General features: G+C 44.5%; 1 protein-coding gene across 2 annotated transcripts in view; it reads left to right on the top strand.

Annotated features, from left to right (window-relative positions):
- LOC146567824 (NLR family CARD domain-containing protein 3-like) overlaps positions 1 to 11,858 on the top strand; it is a 39,860-nt gene extending 28,002 nt beyond the window's left edge. For both annotated transcript variants that reach the window (XM_085285687.1, XM_085285688.1), the window contains exon 10: positions 11,062 to 11,858. In XM_085285687.1, coding sequence (XP_085141813.1) covers positions 11,062 to 11,090 — 29 coding nt within the window. In that variant the 3' untranslated portion in view covers positions 11,091 to 11,858. The remainder of the gene's footprint in view (positions 1 to 11,061) is intronic.
- Positions 11,859 to 15,866: the final 4,008 nt, after the last annotated feature.

The raw sequence follows: 15,866 nt of genomic DNA on the forward strand, positions 1-15,866 counted from the left end.
AAAGTGATGGAGAAAAGTATTACAATCTTCATCAGAAATTAACACAGCATGCTGAGTTGGAGGAGAAACAATACTGTTGATGGTATCATCAACATTTTTTTCTTTTTTTGGCTCTCAGAGGAGGCGGACGCACTTTTTCTCCTCTCCCTTATCTTCCCTGCTAGTTCTTACTTCTATCGTTGCACCATCGAGAGCATCCTGACCAACTGTATAACCGTCTGGTACGGGAACTGCTCTGCCTCGGACCGGAAGGCGTTGCAGAGGGTCGTGAAAACTGCCCAGCGCATCGCCGGAGCACCACTTCCTGCCATAAAAGACATCTACAGGAAGCGGTGTCTGAAAAGGGCTGGGAAAATCATCGAAGACCCCAGTCACCCATCACATGGACTCTTCACCCTCCTGCCCTCTGGGAGGTGCTACAGGAGCCTCCGGACTAAGACCACCAGGTACCGGAACAGCTTCTTCCCCACAGCTGTCAGACTCCTGAACTCTGCCTCCTGACATCTGACCCACGTTAACACATGGACTGAACATACACACACCCACAATGGACAACTGTACCCTCAAACACACAATAATAACATGGACCACTCACAACCACTAGCACTTTATATAGCCTCTGTAGAAATTATCTACACCCTCACTTATCTTAACTGCACTACTGTATAGCTCTGTGTAAATAATCATTCTGTACATTCAATAATCTTTAATCCTACAACTGTTTACAACTTGCATAGTTCCCATTTCTGTATAGCTGTATATCTCAGATTCTGTAAAGTTATTTATTTCATATTCTGTATAGTTTTTCATATTTATATCCTGTTCATATCCTGTACATAGCTTGTACTCACTACAGCCTGTACATACTTATAGTTATAGAATATTCACAACATACTTCATACCGTGTACATTATAACACACCATAATAGACCCATTTCTGTAATATACGCACATATCTATATTATTGCTAATATATATTGTAATATATCTATATCACTAAAGCACTTCTGGATGGATGCAAACTGCATTTTGTTGCCCTGTACCTGTGCATGTGCAATGACAATACAGTTGAATTCTATTCTATTCTATTCTATTCTATTCTATTCTATTCTATTCTATTCTATTCTATTATGTCCTTGTCTAGTCTCTAGTCTTTCCCTGGAACACCCTCTCGCAGTCTTTCTAAAACCTAAAAGAGAATTATGGATTTGATCAACTGGTCTCTGAATGCTATTGACACCCTTTTCTTAACGAGAAGTCTGGTGTCAGGAGAACCTGAGTGCCCTGGAGAGACTTTCCCTGCTGGATACACGATGGACGGGTGGCAGTAATGGAGGGTCGTGTGCCTGGCGGGACTGTCGATTGAGGATGCTGAAGATATGTACCTATTCGGAACCATGATAACAGGGTTCTTGCTGATCGGAGCTGGCTTGGCCCTGGCTTATCCCAGCAGGTCCCTGAGGTCATGTGACCAGGGCTTGCTTGCTGTCCAGCACACGAGGCTGAAAACAAAAGGCGACAAAGCTTTTGGAACTGTGGCCCCCAGATTGTGGAATTCTCTCCCTTTGAGCCTGAGATCTGTGGACTCAGTGGTCGCTTTTAAAAAACAGCTAAAAACCCATCTTTTTAAACTTGCTTTTAGTTGATTTTTATTTTTAGGTTTTAGCTTCTGTGAAGCACTTTGTGATTTTTATCTTGAAAGGTGCTATATAAATAAAGTTTTACTTACTTACTTACTTATCGGAGAATTAAGACAGCGGAAACCGGCTGTTCAAACCCCCACAAGGCTGCCCGCTGGGATTGGAATGACAGGTACGACTTCTCAGAAAGGGCTCACTGAAGGCAGCATGGTTAAGAGCTTGGAGGCGCTTACGACTGCAGTGAATGCTCAGAATAACACCTTTGAGCGTATGTATGTTGGATTACATCAGGAAAGAATCAACTCACAACAACATCTCTGGGCGGAAGCTGGATTACATCGCGGATCAGTTGGCTGCGGTCGTGAGGTCTCCGAATCTGCTATGTGAGCAAAAAAAGAGCGACAAGACCCAGAGGTGGGACCAAGTCATTGTTTTGCAAGTCTCAAGTAAGTCTCAAGTCTTTATCCTCAAGTCTCAAGTCAAGTCTCAAGTAATGTCAGGCAAGTCAGAGTCGAGTCTCAAGTCACTGGTGTAAAAGTCCGAGTCAAGTCACAAGTCTGAAACTTTGAATTTCAAGTCCTTTCGAGTCTTTAAAAAAAAACAACGAAAAAATAATGTTGCAGTTATGCTAAATGTAAATATTAGACCATGTAATTTTAAAATCTGTTTTTCTCAACACATGACAAAATAGTGAACTTAGAAAATATAAACAAATTGTGAAATTGCACCTCTTTAAAATGCAGCTCAATTAAACCTAGCTCCAAGAATAATTTTCACCGACAGTTCTGAGATAAGCTGCATGTTATTCTTGGATGCGGTTGTAGGACCAGCTTTAAAATCGCATGACAAAAATATCATACACATTAAAAAAAACTGCATCACCAACGTAGCCTGGACAACATTTGCTAGTTAGATGAAGTCAGCTATCTCATCTTAGCATATTTATATGCATATTTATAATTATACGGTTCTTGGAGTGAGTGCATACACTCATGAAGTTTAGTAACTTCAGGTCACTGCAACAAGCCCAGGTACAGTTTACCGACGGATGGGTGCAGGACCTTGAAATGCACCGTGTAGAAAGTAAAGACCATCGTACGTATCATAAGTTTACCAGTCTCACAAATTGTCGTCATAAATACACATTCGTTAACCGTTTATTAATAGGACCTTTGAGCTCAACGGTAATTAATTAGTAGTGGAAATAATTTCTGGTACCCATCACAGAAATGTAGCAGTGACAATAATATTGTATGCTGTAATCGTACTGGACAATTAGTGATACAAAAAACCTGTTTTATCCTGTGAATAAAAGTATATGTTTTTGTCAATGTACCATAATAACAGAAGCGAAACGCAATATTGTGTCAGGACAATTCACTATTTATGCACAATAAATAAAGGAGCATAGCGCGACAATTTCTGTTCAGCGCCAGACTTGCTTGTAACCTATATCACCAATTATGTTAAGAAAAATGACGCATTAACTACAACAGCAGACTGACCTTCGTGTAAATGCTTGGAGCAGACTAACCTGTGAGCTGGAGGGTTCTGGGACGTTATATTTGATCTTTGAATGGCTGCAATCCAGGCCATCCGTCGCGTCTTTGTTACTTCGGAAACATGGCTCGAACAATTTCTCTTCAACGACGTAATCCTATAACTGTCATGATCCTGGGTCCTTTTGACCCAGCGTTTTGTGTTTTCTCTTCGCGATTTTGGTTCTGTTCTCTAATTGGTGTTTACCCTGTTCCCCCCCGTGTGTTCCTGTTTTATTGTGAAGGTCTGCGTCTTATGTGAGTGTTTTCAGTTTGCCTCCCTGGTCTCGTCATGTTAATCACTCCCAGCTGTGTCTCCCACCTGTGTGTAATCTCCCTGTGTTCTCTGAGTGTATTTAAGTTGTATTTTCTGTCTTGGTAATCGCTGGTTCGTCTGTGTTGTTTACCCTCGCTCTCCCTGTATGTATTTCTCCGGACCTCCCTGCATCCTCATTCTGTTTTGTCTTATTAGTTTACCCAGTTTAGGTTTCCGGTTTCATGTTTTGTCGCCACCGCTGTTTGTACTCACACCCCTGTAAATAAACACTCATCTGCACCAGAGCTGCCGCATTTTGGGTCCTATTTCATATTCCACACGGCTTGCCCCGGCAAACCGTGACAGTACGAACCAGCCACCATGGACCCAGCGGCAGTGAATCCGTCCGAGGAGCTCCAGGACGACATTGCGTACAATGTGGAGATTCTCCTCGGGCTATGGCTGGAGAACCCTCCAGAGGAGCTTCGTCGTGCCGTGGAAAGTCGGCTACAACGGCTCTTTTCTGGCCTGCCATGGCTTCTGCAGTCGCTTCCTCCGACCATGCAGGCTTTTCTCCGGCTCACACCGCACCTTCTCTCAGCCACTCCTGCCTCGCTGCCCGACTCGCCGGATGTGATCTTGCCCGGCCCGTCGGAGCCGTCTGCGGGGAGGAAACGCCGATCGCGCCGCAAGCGCGCCACCCCACAGCCGGACGTTCGGGCTTCTAAATCGCCGGCTGTGGTGAGTAAGGACTCTTTTTCATTTTCGGACTGCATGACTGTTCATTCAGGGGCTGCGTTTTGTGTGGCGGATGTCAACGCGAGCTGCTTATCGCCTGTGCAGCTACCGGCAGCTAAGTTAGCTCCCCCGCAGCCACTCTCAGCTCGGTTAGCTCCCCCGCAGCCACTCTCAGCTTGGTTAGCTCCCCCGCAGCCAGTGCTCCTCTCAGCTCAGTCTCCTGTGCCTCCTTCAGTTCAGTCTCCTGTGCCTCCTTCAGTTCAGTCTCCAGTGTCCCCTTCAGTTCAGTCTCCAGTGTCCCCTTCAGTTCAGTCTCCAGTGCCACCCTCAGTTCAGTCTCCAGTGCCACCCTCAGTTCAGTCTCCAGTGCCGCCTGTAGCGCAGGCCCCAGTAGCTCCAGTGCCGCCTGTAGCGCAGGCCCCAGTAGCTCCAGTGCCGCCTGTAGCGCAGGCCCCAGTAGCTCCAGTGCCCCCGCTACCCGTAGCTCTGGCTCCAGTATCACCGGTTTCACTCATTCACTCCATGCAGGGAGAAAGTCTAATTTCACGTCAAGGTGCTTTTCATGGTTCAGCCGCCATTGGCACAGTTTGCCGCTCCAGGGCTTCCCCAGAGGCTAGGTCTCAGTCCCCGGCTGATTCTGGACCCCTGAAGTTTATGCAGCCACCTGAGAACTGCACCATGTCAGCGTTGCCTGGGCAGAGCCAGTGCTCAGTGCATCGCCAGTTGCCTTCGTGTTTGCCAGAGGACTCCATGACTGCTGGCTTAGTGGTGACTTCTGCTGGAGGGTCCGTAGGACCGCTCCGGCCTTCGTCTCTACTCTCCGCTGGGGGGTCCGAGAGACCGCTCCGGCCTTCGTCTCCTGTCTCCGCTGGAGGGTCCGAGGGACCGCTCCGGCCTTCGTCTCCTGTCTCCGCTGGAGGGTCCGAGGGACCGCTCCGGCCTTCGTCTCCTGTCTCCGCTGGAGGGTCCGAGGGGCCCGTTCAGCCTCCTGCCTCCGCTGGAGGGTCCGAGGGGCCCGTTCAGCCTCCCGCCTCCGCTGGAGGGTCCGAGGGGCCCGTTCAGCCCGTCCAGCCACCTGCTGTAGCTCCATCATCATCCTCGCCTGCTGCAGCTCCAGGGCCTTCAGCCTCGCCTGGCCCAGCCTCCGTGTCTTCAGCCTCGCCTGGCCCAGCCTCCGTGTCTTCAGCCTCGCCTGGTCCGGCCTCAGAGCCTTCAGCCTCGCCTGGTCCGGCCTCTGCCTGTGCTTCGCCTGGTCCGGCCTCTGCCTGTGCTTCGTCTGGTCCGGCCTCTGCCTGTGCTTCGCCTAGTCCGGCCTCTGCAGCCTCGCCTGGTCCGGATCGCCATCGCCTGAGTCGCCGCCGTTGCCTTCCGCGCGGTCGGCCCCCTGAACTGCTCCGTCGTCTCCCTCGTCGCCGCCGTTGCCTTCCGCACGGCCGGCCCCCGGACCCTCTTCGCCTGAGTGGCCGCCGTTGCCTTCCGCACGGCCGGCCCCCGGACCGCCATCGCCTGAGTGGCCGCCGTTGCCTCCCGCACGGCCGGCCCCCCGACCTGTGTCCACGTCGCCGCCGTTGCCGTCCGCACGGTCGGCCCCCCGAACTGTGTCCACGTCGCCGCTGTTGCCGTCCGCACGGTCGGCCCCCTGAACTGTTTTGGACTCCTGTGCTGTCGGCCCCCTGGCCGGCCCCCTGAACTGTTTTGGACTCCTGTGTTGTCGGCCCCCTGAACTCTTCTGTTTTGGACTCTGTTTTTTCCTGTGTTCTGGTGTGCTTCGTTTCTTTTGGTTTTGGACTCGTTTTTTGTTTTTGTCTTTTGGCCTTCTGGTGCTCCGGTTTTGTTTTGCTTCGAGCCCTCCTTCCTGGGCCCCCGCCGCCCGCCCTGGTTGGGTTGTTTTCTGTTTTTTCTGGCTGTTTTGTTTCTTGTTGGGCTGTCTGGGGCCAGCCTTTGAGGGGGGGGGGGGGGTACTGTCATGATCCTGGGTCCTTTTGACCCAGCGTTTTGTGTTTTCTCTTTGCGATTTTGGTTCTGTTCTCTAATTGGTGTTTACCCTGTTCCCCCCCGTGTGTTCCTGTTTTATTGTGAAGGTCTGCGTCTTATGTGAGTGTTTTCAGTTTGCCTCCCTGGTCTCGTCATGTTAATCACTCCCAGCTGTGTCTCCCACCTGTGTGTAATCTCCCTGTGTTCTCTGAGTGTATTTAAGTTGTATTTTCTGTCTTGGTAATCGCTGGTTCGTCTGTGTTGTTTACCCTTGCTCTCCCTGTATGTATTTCTCCGGACCTCCCTGCATCCTCATTCTGGTTTGTCTTATTAGTTTACCCAGTTTAGGTTTCCGGTTTCATGTTGTGTCGCCACCGCTGTTTGTACTCACACCCCTGTAAATAAACACTCATCTGCACCAGAGCTGCCGCATTTTGGGTCCTATTTCATATTCCACACGGCTTGCCCCGGCAAACCGTGACAATAACAACCGATCTCTTTACCCGTCGGCTTCCCGTGGCTGTCATGCGACCGGCTATTGCAGTTAATAATACAACGGCTTCTTGACATTTTTGTGTTTCTTTTTATCGCTGTATAACTGATTTTAATTGAAAGCCTGCGTGCGCTAGTACCGCTTGCCACGAGTTCCCAGAATCCTTTGCGGTTCTACCCGTGAATGACGTCACATTTTCAATCTCTATATAATATGAATGTTAAATTTTATATTTGGGGTGAAATATCAAGTCTTTTCAAGTAAACCGGTTCAAGTCCAATTCAAGTCCCAAGTCATTGGTGTAAAAGTCCAAGTCAAGTCACAAGTCTTAGAACATTTTTTCAAGTCAAGTCTAAAGTCATAAAATTAATGACTCGAGTCTGACTCGAGTCCAAGTCATGTGACTCGAGTCCACACCTCTGACAAGACCACAGAATCGACGGCTAATAACATCACGGAGAAAATCGCAGCTATTAACGGGAGATTGAGAGACCAGTGTCGGAGTGTTAAAAACAGCTTGAAATTCTCATGAGTTGTTTGCAAAAGAAAAGTTACCATAATAATGCGGCTACCCCTTCAGTGCCAGCTGTGGGCTCAAGGCTGGAGCTGAACAAAAACTCCCTGATGATGACTGTGTTGAGTCTGTTCCTTCCCATTCCATGCAAGGCCACCTGGCTTGGCTGGAAGACTGTTTACTTAGCCTGGCAGGGCGAAGGACACTGTCTCAGCTGAACTATGGACATCCACACACATACATATACTGATACTGATAAGCACTCACTGATGCATCACCCTCCCTATCCAAGGCCACCTCCAACGGTTACCTCCCCTCTGATGTAGACATCGGGTCAGCTGGAGGCACAGTCGAAGATTGCAGCGGTCCCAGATCAGATGTACACACTGGAACTCTTTCCCATGTTGCTTGTCTGTGTTTATTGTGTTATGGTGTGTTGATATCTGTGCATTCCTGTATTATCCTTTTGTGTTGCACATTTCGATGCTTTTTTCCTCGCTACCTAGCCTGACCTGTCTCCCCAATGTGATGTTTGTATTGTATGTACGGTCAGCAAGGTCTGTCATCTCGGTTGTGGGCAAAAGACTTGCAACTGACAAATAAAGGCTATCTCATCATCTCATCTCATCAAACAGAATTCTTGGGTTATTCTTATGATGATTTATAAGATTATTGAAATAAGAGGATCTAGCCTATTTCATGGATTCGTTATATAAGTGAAGAAGATCTATGAAGTGCCCACGATAGACAACCAGGCCGGTGGACTTCCAGAGATGCTCTGCTTTTCATCAGGAGCGTCGAAGACCACGAGACTGATTATTTAACCAGGGAACTAATAGAGCAATGCCTAGTTTTAAAAGGAGCAACCTGATTGAGAATAGCAAGACAGTGTTCATTAAAAGAGTTAGTATGGTGCTCAACATCGTCAAAAGAAGTCTTAGGATCAAAAAGGGAAGAAAATTTAGAAATAACAGAGCCATCAATAAAGCGCCTGCACCTAATAAAATCTTGGGGAAGAGACACATTAAAAGAGACTGACTTATGGTTGCTAAAAACAACATCATTTAAATTCAAGTGGTCAAGGGAAATGCCATAAGTGAAGACCAAGTCCAGAGTGTGCCCAGCAGTGTGAGGAGGGCCTGATACATGCTGAACAAAATTAAGAGTCCATGATGCTCAGGAACCTCTTAGTGGTACTATTTGATAGACTTGTAGTCAAGACCGCCTAATCCGAGACCAAGACAAGACCAAGACCAGAGGGTATCGAGACCAAGACAAGACCAAGACCAAGTTGAGACGAGACCAAGACCGAGTCGAGACGAGACCAAGACCGAGACAAAAAAAATCTTTAAACTGCAGCCAGATGCTATTCTATATACATATGCAGGACACCTTAAACTAGTTTTTTAATTAAGCAGCAAGGCAGAACAAAGTCGGGCCTGTATCAAGACACAGGGACTAAACCCGAATTCAACCAGACCCAGAACTGATCCGGAATTAAAACAGGACTACAACAGTAACCAAGACAGAACCAGAATCAGAACTAAAAGATAGTAGCACTAAAAATCATCATAGACCTGCACTACACTTATTTTTTTAATTCTACCAAAGTACAATATTTAGATTGAGAAAAGTTTATATAATTATTTAGCCTTGTTGTGCAAACAAGCCTGCATAACTTAATAAATATAGAATTTGAAAAGTAACAAATGGTATCTAAAAAGAAACACTAGGTACGAGATACATGTTCTGATGAGTTTTGGCAAACAACCATTTGACTAACATGTGTGTCTCACCTGCTCTTGTTCATCTCTGTTCTGTCGTCATTCTCTCTCTCCCTCTCTCTTCCTCTCTCTCCCTCTTTGTGCTGACAATCAAGCCAAACACCAACATCATCAAATATACAGTTGAAACCACATATTTATGTACTCTTCAGATAAAAACACAAACACTTTTTTAATTGTAACATCAAATCAGACTAAATGTTTATTCTTTTAGATTGATAAATATAAAAAACATATTTGTTAACTTTAACAGTAAAGAGAGAAACTGTCTGTATTTCTTAATTGCAAATGGCACCAAATTGTATTCAAAATTGAGCCACACTTATGGAGGTCCACAGTTATTTTCCTGGTGTTTTGGTTGACATCTCTTGATTTTCCCATGTCAAAGAAACAGGCTCTGTGTTTTGCCTTATATGCATCCACAGCTGTGCCACCAATTTACTCACATGGACTCTACTAACCTATCAGAAGCTTCTTCAGCTCAGAATGGAATCGTCTGGAGTTTTCATATTAATTAACAAACTTAGTGTATATGTACTCCTAAATTTGATGAAAGTGACAAAACTTAGACATCTCTGTCTCTCTTTATTCTGACATTTAACTAATTCAAAAGATATTTCAATATTTATTTATCCAAAACAAAACAAGTTTACTCTAAACTGATGTTGTACAGTAAAAAAATGTTTTCCCTAAAGTGTATGTAAATATCTGGTTTCAACTGTGAATATACTGCTGTGTATTGAAATTCCTCTTGTTTTGCATAGATATACTAAACAACATCCAAAGCATAATATATAAAATAACATCTGAGTTTTTTCTTTGAAAGAAGCTCCTTATGTCCATTGTTGTGTACATCAGTACACAACTGAAACCGATTTAGAGAGTTTGTTTAGCCGTGGAGGGAAACAACTGAAAATATGAAATGTAAGCTAAGACTCTCTAAAAAATCAGCATTGCTGTTCGGCTTTTTATTTATCCATTTGTTGATTCACTCGAAGAGCAAGTAACGCAACCAAGTGATCAGTTTGATATCAATCTTTTGTGATACACCGTCATATTTACATTATTAGTTCAGTACGAATAATTTGCTTTGGTACCTGGTCAAACTTAAGCTCTCCTCTGTCTGCAGCAAACTCGCAGGCAGCAGCTTCTCCCCCCTCGCTCACATGGGTGCTGTGCTCAGTCGCCCAGTGCCTGAGCTCGGATCATACCACAATTAGGGGGAATTTACAACGGTGCGCTCTGTGCTTCGTGTGTTGTTTTTGTTTTATACAGTTGTCAGTCAGGCATCTAACTAACAAATTACACTCCAAAAGACCCCATGCTTCTGAAAAAATGACCCGGGCTTAAGCCCAGTAAGCCACCCCACCCCCCCGCTCCGCTGATGGTTGACTCCAAATCTCCCGAACACTATGTCGATTTGAGAACGCAGGACCGAAACAGCGAGAGCAAGACCGAGACCAAGACAAAAGTCCGTCGAGACCAAGACGAGACCAAGACCACGTAAAAGTGGTCTCGAGACGAGACCAAGACCGGTATCGAGACATCCAACTCTACTATTTGATGAGTCTTCTGCATGAATGTTGAAGTCTCTAACAATGATAACCTTTCCCAGTTTATTAGTGGAAGTTAAAAAATTTCTTGCAAGTCTGCCAGAAAAGATGCAGCAGACCCAGGTGGATGATAAATTAAGATACTGTCCATGGACTGATCACTTGCAATTTTTATCATGATCATCTCAAAAGAATTCTAACAGCTTGAAGAGATCATCTGGCATAAAAATGTCTTTTTAAAAATTACAGCTGTTCCACCTCCTCGTGGAGGAGGACAGGTGAAGGGACAGGTGAATAGGCCATGCTGCTAGCGAGTTGGCTACGAGCTAAACTAAGCAAGCGAAACAGTAGAGACACAGTGAGTGAGTACTTCGGCTATAAATTAGGGAGTGAGTACACAGAGAGTGTGCTTCGGATTGAGCACATGAAGATTATACTATGAAAACAGAAGGTATCTGAAGCGAACACCAAGTGACAGCACCACCAAGAGCTTGGTGGGACTGACTGACAGCTGATGAAGAGTCTCTGGAAACACTCATTTATCTCCTCTGCTCTTCTTTCTCTCTTGCAGGTGGGGGTATCCATAGACTGGCTCACTGAGAGAAGATGAGCTGTGTCCTGGTGATCCAGAGAGGTTGAAACAGCAGCAGCTTGTGTTTAGAGCCCTGTTATAGTGATTTTTAGGTAAACAGCTGCAAAAAACTTTGTTGTTTGCATAACTCAGTTACTTTTTGGAAGAAGTAACTATAAAATTAATTGCCTAACATTGGTCATTATACAGGGAGTGCAGAATTATTAGGCAAGTTGTATTTTTGAGGAATAATGTTATTATTGAACAACAACCATGTTCCCAATGAACCCAAAAAACTCATTAATATCAAAGTTGAATGTTTGTGGAAGTAGTTTTTAGTTTGTTTTTAGTTTTAGCTATTTTAGGGGGATATCTGTGTGTGCAGGTGACTATTACTGTGCATAATTATAAGGCAACTTAACAAAAAACAAATATATACCCATTTCAATTATTTATTTTTACCAGTGAAACCAATATAACATCTCCACATTCACAAATATACATTTCTGACATTCAAAAACAAAACAAAAACAAATCAGCCACCAATATAGCCACCTTTCTTTGCAAGGACACTCAAAAGCCTGCCATCCATGGATTCTGTCAGTGTTTTGATCTGTTCACCATCAACATTGCGTGCAGCAGCAACCACAGCCTCCCAGACACTGTTCAGAGAGGTGTACTGTTTTCCCTCCTTGTAAATCTCACATTTGATGATGGACCACAGGTTCTCAATGGGGTTCAGATCAGGTGAACAAGGAGGCCATGTCATTAGTTTTTCTTCTTTTATACCCTTTCTTGCAGCCACGCTGTGGAGTACTTGGACGCGTGTGATGGAGCATTGTCCTGCATGAAAATCATGTTTTTCTTGAAGGATGCAGACTTCTTCCTGTACCACTGCTTGAAGAAGGTGTCTTCCAGAAACTGGCAGTAGGACTGGGAGTTGAGCTTGACTCCATCCTCAACCCGAAAAGGCCCCACAAGCTCATCTTTGATGATACCAGCCCAAACCAGTACTCCACCTCCACCTTGCTGGCGTCTGAGTCGGACTGGAGCTCTCTGCCCTTTACCAATCCAGCCACGGGCCCATCCATCTGGCCCATCAAGACTCACTCTCATTTCATCAGTCCATAAAACCTTAGAAAAACCAGTCTTGAGATATTTCTTGGCCCAGTCTTGACGTTTCAGCTTGTGTGTCTTGTTCAGTGGTGGTCGTCTTTCAGCCTTTCTTACCTTGGCCATGTCTCTGAGTATTGCACACCTTGTGCTTTTGGGCACTCCAGTGATGTTGCAGCTCTGAAATATGGCCAAACTGGTGGCAAGTGGCATCTTGGCAGCTGCACGCTTGACTTTTCTCAGTTCATGGGCAGTTATTTGGCGCCTTGGTTTTTCCACACGCTTCTTGCGACCCTGTTGACTATTTTGAATGAAACGCTTGATTGTTCGATGATCACGCTTCAGAAGCTTTGCAATTTTGAGACTGCTGCATCCCTCTGCAAGATATCTCACTATTTTTGACTTTTCTGAGCCTGTCAAGTCCTTCTTTTGACCCATTTTGCCAAACGAGAGGACGTTGCCTAATAATTATGCACACCTGATATAAGGTGTTGATGTCATTAGACCACACCCTTTCTCATTACAGAGTTGCACATCACCTAATATGCTTAATTGGTAGTAGGCTTTCGAGCCTATACAACTTGGAGTAAGACAACATGCATGAAGAGGATGATGTGGACAAAATACTCATTTGCCTAATAATTCTGCACTCCCTGTATATCTGTATTTTGCAGACAGAGAGTTACAGGACTCTCTCCCAGACCACAGACTCATAATACAAGTCAGAGCTTTATACAAAAAAAAGAAAGTTTTTTTTTTTTTAATTTTCATTGTAAGTGGGCTAAAGCAGTTAATTAAAAGTAGTCTAACATAAATGTAAATGCTGTAATTTGTAATGGATTCGATTCTGGTGTGACCACAGTGCACACGTCTGCTTGTTGCTCACAGTGGTCCAAGGGACCGCTCAGGGAGTTTGCATATTCGCTCACACATGAAAAATTAGAGGGAACATTGGCTACTAGTTGTCACTAGTCATCACTGGTTGTTGTGTGGGATTATAATATTATTTTATGCCATGTTAGACCCCTAATTAAAGATTGTGAATTATTATGTAGTTTTAGTTTGCATCATTCTCCTGAATTAGAAGGTGATAACTATTGCATTTGTTAAACTGATTTGCATTACATTAGACTGCTGATTTATTGTGAATAAATGGTATTGTTTTATGATGCATTATACTGCTGAGTTATAAGAAATACTGTTCGCAGAAAGTCATCGCCTTATTTGTCTGATTAGAAGAGAACAGAACATGCTGGAGTTTTCTGCCCCATCTCAGCAGGAGCAGATAAACAGGGAGCCAAGGTCGTAGCTTTTATGATAAGGTAGGGGCCACTAGAGGCTATAAGAGTTTGATCAATGCTCCACCATATTGAGATCTGATGCTGTCTGCGTACGGTGTCCATCTCCCACGCGTGTGATCATTAAAATCATCGTTTGACTCAACCCGGCCGGACCAGTGTTGTTATTGTGGTTTTTCCTCTTGTATCCATCCCCAATATTTGAATCCGTAACAGTTGTTACTAGTCGTTGCTGGTTTTTACTAGTAGTTCTTACTAGTTGTCGCTGGTTGTTGTTACTTGTTGTTACTAGTCATCGCTGGTTTTCACTTGTTACTAGTACTTACTAGTTGTTCTTACTAGTCTTCGCTGATTGTTGTTACTAATGGACGCATCACTAACCCCAAAATAAAGTGCGTTACAATAATCCAGCCTAGAAGTAACAAAGGCATGGATTACTGTCTCAAAATGCTGTTTCGATAAGATGGGTTTTATTTTGGCTAATTCCCTCAAATGAAAAAAGCTAGATCTTACAACAGCTCTGACCTGGCTTTCAAGTTTAAGATTTGCCTCTATTTTAACTCCCAGATTAGTGATGACTGGTTTAACATACTGTGCCAGTGAACCAAGATCTATAATAGTGGCCTCAGAAGCGCCACCAAAAACCATCACTTCTGTTTTCTGTTCATTAAAATGTAAAAAGTTCAAAGCCATCCAGGCCTTTATTTCATCAAGGCATCTGAGCAGCGGGTCTACTGAGAAGCCATTTATCTTTTTAAGTGGGAAATAAATCTGGGAGTCATCGACGTAGCAGTGGAAAGAAATCCCATGTTTCCTGAAAATAGACCCAAGGGGTCGGAGATCTAGAGAGAAAAGAAGCGGGCCTAAAACTGAACCCTGTGGGACCCCACATTGAAGAGAAGCAGCAGAGGATACAAACTCCCCGAGTTTCACAGAGAAAGTTCGCTCTGCCAAATAGGATCTGAGTCACTGCAGTGCGGTACTCCGCATACCCACCAACTGCTCTAAACGGGAAATTAAAATATTATGATCCACTGTATCAAAAGCAGCAGTTAAATCTAACAGCACGATAATAACACAGTCACCTGAGTCATTTGCCAAAAACACATCATTAAAAACTCTTAAAAGGGCAGATTCGGTACTATGTAAAGCTTTAAAACCAGATTGGAAAACTTCTAAAATACCGTGTTCTTCTAGGAAGGACATTAATTGCTTGTAAACTACCTTTTCAAGAATCTTTGAGATAAAAGGCAGTTTGGAAATAGGTCTGTAATTCGCAATAATATCAGGATCAAGAGCAGGTTTCTTGAGTAGAGGCTGAATCACCGCATGTTTGAGATTGACAGGTACAACACCAGAGGACAGACTACTATTTACAATGGATTGTACAGCTGATGCTATAGTGAGAAAAACCTCTTTGAAAAATCGAGGAGGGAGAGCATCATGAGGGGAAGCTGAGGGCTTCATGTGAGCAACCAACTCCTGCAGGCAGAGCAAGGAAACTGGCTCGAACCTGTCAAAGACAGCAGAACTAGGGACAGGGGTAGAAGGGTCGAGAACGGACTGGGAAGTCTGCGCTTTGACAGATAGCACTTTATCAATAAAAAAGTGCAGGAAGTTTTCACAAATTTCCTGAGAGGACTCGACACCAACAGTCTGTGGAGCATGAAGGACCATGTCAATAGTCTTAAATAAGACATGAGGCTTACGACAATTTGCCTGAATAATAGCAGCAAAATGTTTCCTCTTAGCATCTTTTACAATTTTCTGGTAAGAATTCCAGTAATCTTGTAACATTTGGTATGACACCTGAAGTTGATCCTTCTTCCATTTACGTTCAGCTCTCCTACACTTTCTTCTGGCAGCCCGGGTGTCTTCATTCAGCCAGGGTTCAGATTTGGCTTTTACTTGCCTAAGCTTAAAGGGGGCCACTGAATCTAAAGCAGTTTGGCAGACAGAGTAAAACCACGTACTCAGCTCTTCTGTATCATTGCATATGAAATCAGGAAGGCCGCCGTTCTGATTAAAAACAATAGAGAACTGTCCAGCAGAGGAAGGGTTAAAAATACGACAACTCCTAGCAGCAACAGGAGGAAGATTAACTTTGGTACAAGGAAGGAAAACCTCAAACAAGACAGGCCTATGGTCTGACCCTACAACATCACAAACCTCTAAAGTTAGAGACAGGTAAATTGTGAGTTAAAACAAGGTCCAACGTGTGCCCATATTTTTGTGTAGGCACAGACACAGGTTGCACAAGATCAAAAGAGTCAATAAGATTTAAAAAGTCCTTTGCCATATGCCATGATCATATTTTGGCATAATTTCAGCCAACAGATCAGAAAAGTCATTTAAGAAGTCCTTATTGTATTTGCGGAGTCTGTAAACCACAGC

Source organism: Mchenga conophoros, linkage group LG9, assembly GCF_057382185.1.
Source record: "Mchenga conophoros isolate Kocher_MC1m ecotype Shallow Benthic linkage group LG9, M_conophoros_male_GT1.1, whole genome shotgun sequence".
Classification (NCBI taxonomy): Eukaryota; Metazoa; Chordata; class Actinopteri; order Cichliformes; family Cichlidae; genus Mchenga; species Mchenga conophoros.